The sequence below is a fragment of the Haliotis cracherodii genome, unplaced genomic scaffold (genome assembly GCF_022045235.1).
Source record: "Haliotis cracherodii isolate W230 unplaced genomic scaffold, xgHalCrac1.p SCAF_1, whole genome shotgun sequence".
NCBI classification, from domain to species: Eukaryota; Metazoa; Mollusca; class Gastropoda; order Lepetellida; family Haliotidae; genus Haliotis; species Haliotis cracherodii.
The window spans coordinates 67740131-67753025 of NW_027266264.1; the positions used below are offsets into that span (position 1 = coordinate 67740131).

The 12895-nt window shown below is 41.5% G+C and overlaps 1 protein-coding gene across 1 annotated transcript; it reads left to right on the forward strand.

The window, feature by feature from the left end:
- The first annotated feature begins 1244 nt into the window (after positions 1–1244).
- On the forward strand, positions 1245–12636 carry LOC139461758 (axoneme-associated protein mst101(3)-like). The gene is made up of 4 exons (XM_071243253.1): positions 1245–1350; positions 9365–9451; positions 10411–10728; positions 11518–12636. The coding sequence occupies exons 2-4, from the start codon at positions 9395–9397 to the stop codon at positions 11566–11568; spliced, it is 426 nt and encodes a 141-aa protein (XP_071099354.1). The 5' UTR covers positions 1245–1350; positions 9365–9394; the 3' UTR covers positions 11569–12636.
- The last annotated feature ends 259 nt before the right edge of the window (positions 12637–12895 follow it).

Below are 12895 nucleotides of genomic sequence, written 5' to 3' on the forward strand. Positions count from 1 at the left end.
AGACACCTACACACTACAAACCAGACACCTACACACAACAGACCAGACACTTACACACTACAGTCCAGACACCTACATCCCACAGACCAGACACCTACACCCCACAGACCAGACACCTACACACTACAGACCAGACACCTATACACTACAGACCAGACACCTGCACCCTACAGACCAGACACTTACACACTACAGACCAGACACCTACACACTACAGCCCAGACACCTACACCCCACAGAACAGACACCTACACCCCACAGCCCAGACACCTACACCCCACAGACTAGACACCTACACCCCACAGACCAGACACTTACACACTACAGTCCAGACACATACATCCCACAGACCAGACACCTGCACCCTACAGTCCAGACACTTACACACTACAGACCAGACACCTACACACTACAGACCAGACACCTACACATTACAGGCCAGACACCAACACACTACAGACCAGACACCTAAACACTACAGACCAGACACTTACACACTACAGACCAGACACCTAAACACTACAGACCAGACACTTACACACTACAGACCAGATACCTACACACTACAGTCCAGACACTTACACACTACAGACCAGACACCTACACACTACAGACCAGACACCTACACATTACAGTCCAACAACCTACACTCCACAGACCAGACACCAACACACTACAGGCCAGACACCAACACATTACAGACCAGACACCTACACATTACAGACCAGACACCAACACACTACAAACCAGACATCGTTGCACTTTTACACAGATACATGCACAGAATTTGTGTAATAATGTGACGATGCAGAGAGTGATTCAAGTAACCACTATATAACCCAAGGCCTGTATGATCACGTCTGACTCATTCAAGCACTCGTTCAAGCGATAAGACAGTCATTGCTGACACAAATACTGTATCCACTATACCATTATTTTACACCTATTATTTCAAAACTGTTTTATACAGTTCCACGTACTCAATACCTCAGTCAAACCCGTGTCATCAATCAATGGAATGTTTAATGTATGTAAATATATGCGAAGTGAAACCGGTTGTCGGGTGATGAATGTCAAACCTAAAAGTACATTTGTATTCTACATATTATTCCAACATTGTGAAACAATTATCTTACTCACAAATAAACAACTACTAAACGGCAAGCAGTTGTTTCGGGGGAAGACACATCCATTTCACTGCGAATAGCAAGAGGAATGTTACTACAAGCCTACGAGGTTTAAAATTAGATTCCAGGCTGTGCGGGTCCCCTGCGGGAGCCTCTCAAAGCGCGTCCCAGGCAATCGAGCAGCGTCTAGTGCTCACAAACAGGTTGGTAGCGCTTCACACAGGTAAGTTGAAGTCTTAGCTCTGTTAGATGTATCCTCCATATGTATGATAGCCTACTGCACATCGTGTTTATATGTTTGTACTTTTCATGTGAATACCAATGAGACTGAGAAAGAACAATTAACAATGGTGTACGTATAACTAAGTTGGTGCATCTTCATTGACTGATAAAACAATCAATAAAGTATGATGGCGGATGTGTCCGAAAGCGTAAATCTTGTGAAACGTGTGGATGCTAAAGTATATAACGTATCCGTTAGTATCAAGGGCAGATGCAGCATTTTTAAAAGGGAGGGGTCCAAAATATCAAAGTCCTCTCTCAAAAGGGGGCGGGGGTGATTGTCTCGTACATAATACATTTGGTTTTCAAAAGACTGAAACAAGCGTTCTCCATACCTGTTTGTAATGGTGTAATCTACATATGCTTAGGAAACTATGTTAACGCGAGGGATGGGTTATGTCGGGAATAACTACGAAAATGTTCCGAATCGCCCATTTTAAAAGTGTTTTGTAAACCATCTGCTACGAAGGGGTCGGGGGCGAGGGGGTCGGGGGCGAGGGGGTCGGGGGAATGATTCACACATCATCTAGAGGCGTGGAGCCCGCGGTGACTCAAAGGATTCCTTTGATATTATATATTTAGAATGCTTGATAATATATGCATCTAGATTAGGGGTACTTGCTTCATGATGTTGAAATCACCTGAGCGTGGTTTGCAAACGAAATACATTTATCCCTGCGATCTGCACGGGACAGTGCGACGGATTTTACATGAAATAATGAATGATCGAGACTGTTAACACAATATTAATTTCACCAAAATGTTTTTTAAGACAGAATTGTTTTTTTCAAATTTGATAATCAATCACATGATGAAGTAATTAAAACAATGGACAAACTGGATTCAGTTACTATTACTGAGACATAGGTTGTAATTTTACGATTTCAAATGTTTCCCCTTCGAGCATGAGTGGACAGTGGCTGAGGGTAACAGTACGCGATCATCTGTCATATCCTGATGCCATGCACGACACTCCCTGACGCTCCAGGCTGTAAGGTGGGAGATTTTGGCAGTTGTCATTGACAACCAAAATGATTTAAAACGTATAAGGAAGTTTATAGATCCCAAACTGCCACGATTTGCCTACAATATACTGATCAAACGATAAATGTCAATTATCTTGACACTGTTTGTGTGGAGTTGCAATACAAGAACTTGTTTAGCACATTAGGGGAGTAGTGTTCCAAAACGATTTGGAGTGAGTGAGTGAATGAATGAGTTTGGGTTTTAACTTGCTTGAACAGTATTTAGTATTTCACGTCGTGTCGGCTTGATGTGGGAGGAGAGCCTGGGGTGATTAAGGTTTAAGATTAGTTATGTTGTTTAACGCCACACTTAGCAATATATGACGGTGATCTGTAAATAATCTACTCTGGACCAGATAATCCAGTGATTGATATCATGAGCATCGATCCACGCAAATTGAAAACGATGACATGCATCAACCAAGTCAGCAAGCCTGACCACCCGATCCCGCCTCCCGGCAAGCATAGTCGCCTTCAGGTCTAAAAGGTGATGCGGGTTTTTACTCTAGTGAATCCCACGAATATGGGTAATACTATGTTGCTAACAAACCTGGAAATTATCAGTGCGAATCTGGGAATCGAAGCCGAGATCTTAGGTGATGGTGCCCATCAGAGACAGAGGTGTTAAGGTGGTGTTGGTATTGGTAGTATTGAGGGTTTTGTGCTACAGGTTCATATGAATACCACCATCATCACCAGTAGCATCACTGTCTTGCATGGGTGTTGTCGCCAGAACATTGCATGGGTGGATTTTGTGTGCGCATTTTAATTCCATCATAATCGTGTGTGAAATTCTTCATCAAATAAGGACATCATGCGGGTTTTCTTCTAATTACCCCCTTCCTCTTCATCTCCATTGTTATCATGTTTTTCGTTTTATTAATTCATTATCTAGATATTGATGTCACCTTACTTTTAGTACCTGCTAAGTGTGTAAGATCTTAAATCGTAATGTTTTATGTTACCTATTTTTCGATTCGTCACACCATGCAGTCTATAAAGAAGGATATTCACATGTCCAAATATACACATGTGGAACGCTTTTGTTCAGTTCATTATTAAATCGTTGTTTCGTCATTTCACCTTCTGCTTACTCATTATGATTAAACGTACTGTAATTTACACACGAAAATAGGCGATATCTACTCTCAAACTAGCATATGTTAGCGTTTATCGACGCAGTTTATAATCACTACGACAACACATTAGCCCCATTCCTAGCCTTGGGGGTGAGAGAGTAATAGTGCGCCGCTTGTTTGTGCACCAAAGTACGCAAAGTTCACATGCGCGCCACAACACATAACGCCAGCCCTTTGAGCAGAATTAGGACCCGCATACTCCCATTAAATACCAGGGCCACTTAATTCAAGAAACACCTTTAGAAAAGATGGCTTTTCGAAAGTAACAGGTCGCAATAACCCGCGTTTTTGCGTGGTGATGTTGAAACTCTCGTCAATACATTTCTCTGACCCAGTACTTGAGCGGCAACCAGGGCGGTCGCTCATGCGCGTCCGACAATGCCGTTTATTGCTCGTGTATAAATAGAATTGCTAGGAACTACGTCTTGCCTAGGTTGGATCGGCGTGGTTTGTGTCATGCTTGAGGGAGACGAAGCTGTCGATATTCAGTGTTGGGTCATGTAGATGAAAAAGATACGCATGACTGCACACAGGGTACACACCACAGCTGACCTACATTAGACTAATCGCTGTCATGGAATCGTTTTCCAGACATTGATTTCTTTTAGCGCAGGTCGGAGATGCATTAATTAATTACAAACCGGTTCTTGGATGTGAGGCACTTCTGTGGGATCATTAGCTATCTCATGACAATGAATCTTTTAATCCGATTTGATACAGCGGTATGGAATAAAAGTAACATGTGTAATTGAAGTGAGATAGGTTCCTTGCTAGAATAAATTGTTATCCATAGAAGACCCTTCTAGAGGCAGCAGATGTCTAAATATACAAGACTATGAGATAAAGTGGCAGTTAGGACAATGCTCAAAGCTACTTAGGGGAAATGTGTTCATTTAATTATTCTAATTGATCAGGGTCAACGCCATAGAAATGCATCGGTCAGTCATGTTTCCGACGTTCTTTGAACAATCACACCCTCTTTTCACCTGCGGTAATACTATATTGATGCCCATACACTGTTTAAACGCTTCCGCCCTCCAGCCCTGATCGTGGACACAGTATTTTCAATCTCCTGCAACACACAACAGTGTTCCTGTTGTTGTCCGCCAGTCAAATCATTATCCGCGACCAGCTGTGCCCAGGAGGCAATCCCCTCATTGCATTTTTGTCATATTTGCGCTGGCAGTGTCCGCACGGGGCGATACGGGGCTCTAGTGCCGCCCTTGTGTTCTCTCCGCATTCAAACAAACAGGTAACAGACGTCTACTGCATTTGAAACAAACATGGACTGCTTATGAAACAAACATGGACTGCATATGTAACAAACACGGACTGCATATGTAACAAACATGGACTGCATTTGTAACAAACACGGACTGCATATGTAACAAACATCGACTGCATATGTAACAAACATCGACTGCATATGTAACAAACATGGTACTGTATATAGTAATGTAATGCGCAAGGTTCCATTCACCAACTGAATGCTCATGGCCCAAACGATACCAGTTTTACCTGTCATGGGATCCCTGGGGAGTATACTCTGGAACTCCCGCGAGGCGCTACCGGGTTTGAGCAATGTTATAATTGAATTGAAAACCGAATATGTAGTTGTCAATGTCTCGGCGAAAATTCTGAAAGTAATTATTTGAAGTTGACGTACACCGCTAGTTTGACACGCAAGTATTTTTATTGATTAAAGGTGTGATATGTGCATGGCGTTTTGCGGTACGGTAAATCTGCAATAAACACAGGTACAGTTGGAGCTTTTTGACTATTGTTGCTCTAGTCAAACGTAGACGTGCATTCAACACATGTGCTCAAGAAGCAGACAGCGCTTATATACTGATGGAAATATATAAAGGAACGATTATGACGGGAAGCATGTTGTGGCGTGACATTTCGCGTGTACCCAAATATGGTCAGAGATGGTTCAGCACTGCAGCGAACGTACTGGACTCTAGTGTCCACTAAGCGATATATTCTGTTGGTAGGAACCATTTTCATTGAACGTCGCAGTAAACTGATCTACCAGTGTACACGACGTTTGCTCTGTGTATGGCGATTTCACCAGGGTTTTATGGACCTAGGCTCCTCCTGGGAATGTCGATATTGCCCCAGTGGTGACTCACTGGTGGACATTCCGTGAACACACACCACCCATGAAACTTGGAAATACCCCGAAGCCATTTGGCTCAGTGGTGATAAAACACGGGGTTTAAAGAGTATGGGCAACTTTAAGTTGCTCCTGCTGGCATTAGAAACAGAAATGGTTACAGCATAAGCTCAGTCAGCTTATTCGGGGCGATGGGGTAGCGTTCTCGATATCTCGAGCCGAAGGTCCGGGTTCGATTCCCCACATAGGTACAATTTGTAAAGCCAACTTTTGGTCCCCCACCGTGATTTTGCTTGAATATTGCTAAAAAATGCGTAAAACTATACTCAGTTTTTTCACTCAGTCAGTCGACTTAATCGCCTATTTGTGTAATACCTCTGACAACAATTGAGAATGATATGGCATGCTATCGCTGTAATCGATGTATCGACAAATCTTGTGGCATGAAGTATGCGTAACATAAATACCGACTTTACACAATATGGAGATAAAAGCAAAAAGATACACTTCAACGCCAAGGTTAGGATTTAGTTGCGGTATGTGATAGTCACGTGAATGAAACCAGTTTCAATATGGATTCTTCACAGTGGTGGCCAAGATGACATATAAGGTTGAGGCGTCATGATGAGTTGTGACAAAACAGTAATTCAGATTAGTATAAAAATCCTCAGCTAATATTCCAATTTAATGTAATAAGAATGAACGACATTTCCATTGTAACATAGTGAATTAAAACGGAGTGATAACATTCCTAGAAAAGGTCTCTACTTTCAGTTTTTGCATTGTTTTTTTGCAACTAGTGCTAATGCTGGCTGTAGAGTTGGGTCTAGGTTATTCCTCATTGTGCGAGAAGGTAACACTGTACAACAAAGGAATTGTCATAAACCTATATGTGAGCATCTGTTGCCAGCTGCCTTCCACTTTAACGGGGGCCAGAATGAATCATATCATATAAATATAACTCGCGTTTCAGACAGACTGATTGTATATGCAACAAGTCCGGCAACTGCAGGTGTATTTAATACTTTAACAGCGCTGTTGTTGTAGCACTCGTGACTGTGTGATGGATAGGGAAGTAAAACCCACATTCCACAGACACAGAATTCGTTGCCATGTTACTATGGAAATAATCAAATTTCGTAGTCATGTTACGCTGGAAGAAATCACATCCGTTGACATGTTACTCTGAAAGTAATTACATCCGTTGACATGTTACATTTGTAAGCAATCCCAATTTGCCACTCTACATAATAAGTGTATCATTTTAGGAACAGGACATTTTGAAAAAGTAAGTATAAAGTGGGAGCACCTGTGCCATTTCTATATACAATTTACCCAGTAGTTAAACCTTTTGCTAAATCTGCTTGGAAACCCAGACACATGGAAGGGGAGAGTCTGTGAGTGGGTGGGGTAAGCTGCGTGAGCTGCTGTATACAGGTCATGGGGGCGGGGCGCATGTTGACTATTGCGATGTAGGGAGATATGCTAGCGTTGTCAGGTAAATGCGTTGTCTGGTGTGTAGCGGAGTCATTAACGCAACGATGTGTTGTCATGATTGTTGTCATGGATGAAAAGCGTATAGCTTCTTCTCTTATACATATTACTTTATCTTTATCTTTGCATTAATTATCAGTATTCTTTATCAGGTTTAAAGATCTTGATAAGTACCCGGTGTACATTTCGAGATAAAGCCAGGCATATTTGTTGAAGGTGTTGAATTGATGTACGTATTTTAGGATTAAATTCAACATTTTCATCCCACCTGTGTCCCCCCTCCATCCCACCCTCATACACTGAATAAGCTTAGTCTGCGTAACCCCGCATAGCAAAACTCTTATATACGTAGGTATATTCGTGTATTTCGTTAGAATCAAGCCGCGTTAAATATTCTACTCAGGATGAGCAAACAGCGAATCAAATACTCCCGCTACGTGTATCCATCCGCTCGCGGTCCCGTGCAGCAGCCGTGTGGGCGAGCAGGGGTGTGTTTGATTGCATTGGCCTCATCTCGGAGAGATCTCCGTGACCTCGAGCTTTGTGCTCTGAAGTATCTTTCAAGACCCTTACGTCTAAAGACTATGTACAGTGAACAGGGCCTGAATCTAGTTTAGGTATTTAGGTTAGTCTTTTAAAGAGGCTCTATAAATAAAAGCGACAAATACGATCATGATCAATATATATAAAGTTGTTGTTTTTTAAAAATCTCTACAAACACTTGATGCAAGGCATTTATATACGAAAATAAATGAATCATTAGTTCAATATGATATGATTAATTCCTCCAACAACGAAAGAAATTGTCCTATACGACACTCAGCAATGGTACAAGTAGACTATCAGCAAGTCTATCGATGACTCACCTATGCATTGACATGAAAGTAGCACAGATGCCGAATAAAACGCAGCCGAACATAGAGCCGACAGATCACAGGCGAGTCGATGGCCCATGACTGATGTTGTCAGGTGGCTATGAAGACAAGTCGGCCATGTTCTACACACAGGATGTCTACCTGGCATAACGTTGTCGCCAGGGGGAGCTACAAGGGATCAACTGCGGTCAAACAACTATCATAGCTACTTTTCTATTTAGGATTGTCACGGTGTGCGTTGATAGGAGCCATTAACCTACTTACAAGAAATGGAATATTATCATAAACATCTGGCGAATATTTCTCTATGTGTGAAGCAAATTAATCTGAATAAAATCTAGATGTCTGTCAGTGTTTCATGCATGGATATGTGGAGGAAAATATGACATAGCAATACTGGGTTGTCCATAGCAGATCGAAGACATATCAGTCGCCTAGTGAATTACAACACGTGCATAAGAATTTTTTTTAAAAAAGAATATGAATACATGTATTTCCAGATTTGGTGTGGATCATCCTGCACAAATAATGTGTAACTTTCAGTGCATTACGTTCCACGGAATTCAACATTCCTAACAAACTTTATAGCGTCAAAATCCTATAATGAAAGAATATTAGGCTAAAGTCAGTGAGTTGGGTTTAGGGTATCTTTGGTCAGTATTTCACTTATATCATACTGTGTCAGCTCGATGTGATGGGAAGGCCCTGATTGCTGTACATATGAGAAGTTTACCACTTGGTGAACCCCACGAGCACGGGTATGGTGCTGACAAACGTAATCAAGGCGCATCTGGGATATGACGTCACCATCATGGAATTCCAATATACATAAGGGAAGAACACAGCACAGCGAATAATGGAGCCTTGACCCATACCACTACTTTCCAAAAGCGTTCAATTGAAAATAAATTTGTTCTAAAACATCCTGGATTATATATAAACATTATCTGGTGGACGACCTGAAACATGCATTGACCAATCAGTTCATGCAGGCCGCTCGTGGCGTCATCAAGGACATAGCCATCAAGGTTCGTTTAAAGACGTTAGAGGCTGCCAGTGCACGAGGTGCCCTGTCAAAGGTTGTCTATTCCAAGATGTTTGACTACATTGTTGATGAAATGAACATGTTTGGCTTCTCTCTTTAGAGAGAAAAATATATTTTTTGACCGATTGTCTGTCTAATTCCAGTTTTCAAGTGTAAACTTTCTTTTGCCGGGCAGTTTAGTTTACCATTGCCGCGACAGTACTGTGTATACACTTCCAGTTCTATATCATGTATAACAATTGTTCACTTGTCTTGCAGATTGACTTTTAAACCTCTCAACTCGACACAATGCCGTTTGGACTTGGAAGGAAGGGCAGCAGTGCCAAAAACCTCATGAAGACCAAGGTAACGACATAATATAGAAACAATCATGGCTTGTCTTGCCAACGACAGGGTGCTCGCACGCTGTGTTCACAATTCACCTCTATCGTGTTGCCTGTCCGATACATTCCGTCTACAATATTCTTCCACGTATCAGTACATCATATAGTCGACCCGTGAAGATTCCGGGATTGAATAGGTCTTCAGCAACCCATGCGGGATCGGGTGGTCAGGCTCGCTGACTTGGTTGATACATGTCATCGGTCCCAATTGCGTGGATCGATGCTCATGATATTAATTACTGGATTGTCAGGTCCAGACTCGAATATTTACAGACCGCCGTCATATAGTTGGAATATTGCTGAGTGCGGCGTTAAACAACAAACCAACCAACCAACAACATCATATAGTCAAATAGTGCCAGATTACTCTGCACTGACTTTGTTTGTGGAAGCTGGTGTTACGAAACGTTGTAACAGACCTGTAGTGTGCCATTTTGTAGTGTTAATCAGAAAATGAAGCCAAAACTAAAGACTCTATTCCAGAAATATTTATAGGTAGACGCTAGTATATATGACTATTAAAACTAGCTATTAAAAAATGTGCTGTTGTGTTCTCTAATATCACCATAGTGTAACTATGACTACAACTAGAACTAGAATTCTACTTAGTCTCACAGTACACATACTATCAATAATATACTGTCCAAATGGACATGGAAGAAGCCATGCATGCTAATAAACATCTCCAAAAACAGGCGAGTGTATCTGGTAGTTTAGATAATAAGATTTTTCCATGGAACTGAATGATCTTGATCTTGTTAAATGGCCACAATGAAGTCAGTTGCCATATCAGTCTGTAAAAAAGTTCTCCATACAAGGAAGTAAGTTCTTCAAATTCCATATTAATCTGTAAAAGAGTTTTCCATAAGTTTTTGAGTTTTTGAATAAAGATGTCAATGATTTCATCTATTTTTTGGACAGGTGGATGACCTTGAGTCCGCAAAGACCAAGCTGGAGGAGGATGTGGAGAAGTACAAGACGGAGGTAGAATCATACAAGAAAGAGGCTGAGGGCGCAAAGAAGCAGGTCGAAGAGGTGAAAGTCAAGGCCGAGGAAGAGATCAATACTGCCAAAGAGGAAGTACAGACCGTGAAGAAGGAAGCGGAGGAGACGAAAACTGGACTCATGGATCAAATAGCAATGTACAAGAAGCAGGCTGAGGACGCTCTGAAACAGGTGGCGGACCTCAAGAACAAGCTGGCACAGTTCACATCAGGGGAGGGACTCGGGAACATCAAGGTGAGTTTTCAAAGCTAAAGAGGGAGTATGTTCCACGATCTGGTGCCCATTTTCGGCGAGGGTTCAAATGCAATCAGTGCCTTGTATGAAAATACCATATAGCCTTTATACGATTAAGGTACAATGAACAGGCTAAATCTTTTCATTTTGTCTTTGTTCCCTGGATCTGATCTTAACTGAAAAATCCAGCTTCTGAATATGCACCTCTTCTCCAAAACAAGTGTTACAGAGTTATGTCCCTTCACTAGCTTTCGGATTGCATGTACTACTGCAGTGCGACACTCGTGTATATGAACTTGTTCTCGTTGCTATGTGGACGAAATAATGCCGATGCGACGTTAAATTTCAACTCACTCTCTCCTGCGAACTTGCTGTAATGTATAGATGTGGCATATGGGCTTCGGGATTATGACATGGCCTCAAATGTTGGAACAGCTGGTGAAAGCCAATTGGCAGATGCTGGTGTTCGTCATGGTGCATGTACCCAGGGAAGTTGTCGATGGTTGGTTACAAGGTCCATCGTAATGGAGACAGACATGTTGAAACACATGTACAACACAAGTTGACACGCCTTGATATAACTGGAGTACTATTCAAAGCGGCTTGAACCCAAACTCGCTCATTACATTGGTGTGTAGGAGATACGCAGAGTTCTATGTTATTGTATCACGTTCTTAAAGAGGACGCTTTGGTGAGTTAGCAGTTAAGACGTTTCAAGTTGTATGTTAACAAATGTGTAACGTAAAGCGTGTACATTGTGAATATATCTCCCTACTCTGTTTGTTCCAGGAAGCAGCAAGCGGCATGTTCTCACAAGGTGCCTCAAAGATTGGCTTCTAGTGTCCGTCATCTTACAGACTGTTGTGTCGCTTCAGTTTCATCTTCTCTTGACTTTGTGAGAACAATGTGACAGTTCACTCAATTAAATACATATCTGCATCTCTCAGCAGGTTAGCGGCAACAGAAACAGGGTCACATCTCCGGCGAAAACACACCATTGATTACAAGCTGCTGTCAAATATAGACGAGTTGTCTCCCTTCTATCATTCCCCGTCAATAGGTTTTGGGGAGTGTTTTGGTTCATAAAAGGGCGATTTATGACCCACAACCATGCTTAAAGTACATTGACTATGGAATAATAACTTGGTACTAGTATGCTATATCTAGTTATTATATACCATCATTCAATCACAGAACGAAGAACATAGAAGCTATAGATGAATGGAAAGCATATAATATGAGGTATTGATTCAAATGCAATTATTGGCATGTCAACAGATATATGAATGTCAGCAGCGTTTTTGACAAGATTAAAGTATTTAGGTGCCTTCTTCAATGTAGTGTTGATGTACCACATGGCAGCCGCAACGTTTGTCTGTTTGACGTACAATGTATTCGTCAGTATGTATCACCTGTGATCCCTGTGCCGTGAGGCTAACACGTTCTCGTAGAAAAAAACAGTAGATAAAACCAATACTTATATACCTTTTTTCAGATATCTTTTAAATAAGTGCGAAAACGTTTTAGGTTATGTCCTATATATATGCTTGAAAATATTGACATCGATGTGAATAATTGGTACTATATGTGTGTCGAGTCATCATTTTGTGGATCAAATCTTCTGTATAACACCTGATGATAATGATCAACCAGACCTTTAACTAGATGTTTTTGTGCCAGTATTAAACAGTTTATCTGGCAGGCATGAAGTGTCTCACATGGGGCGCCAGTGTGTTCTGATGCAGAGTGATTTGACCACAAGGTGAATGACAGGGAGGTATGGAGGGCAGCATTGTGTCGAGTTTGTTCTTGATTTCTGTGTTTGTGTTACTCGTAGTTGGAACCAGTTGTGATTGTAGTTTTCTCTACTGTATGTTACGAGATTAAATATTTGTATAATCTATCCAACATATTCTTGTTTGTTGTATTTAATTACATATATATGATGATGCTTCAATGAACAATTGTAACAACTGTCGTTTTTGTCTGAAAGAAACACGATGTCAAAATTAGATTAAAACTGCTCGTATGTATCAACACATTAAGACATCAACAATTACGGGATTTCTTAAGCCCGGCTTGGACTACGCCATGGAGAACTTTACCCTGAACAGTTCATGGTGACAGGACGTACACTGAACAAGTGGGGTGTATCATGGTGACAGGA

What these genes read in the sequence shown, in the direction of transcription:
- LOC139461758 (XM_071243253.1), top strand. Translation starts at nt 9,395, where the DNA reads ATGCCGTTTGGACTTGGAAGGAAGGGCAGCAGTGCCAAAAACCTCATG. An exon ending in AAAACCTCATGAAGACCAAG is followed by an intron (nt 9,452 to 10,410) that starts GTAACGACATAA and finishes TTTTTTGGACAG; the next exon opens with GTGGATGACCTTGAGTCCGC. An exon ending in AGGGACTCGGGAACATCAAG is followed by an intron (nt 10,729 to 11,517) that starts GTGAGTTTTCAA and finishes TGTTTGTTCCAG; the next exon opens with GAAGCAGCAAGCGGCATGTT.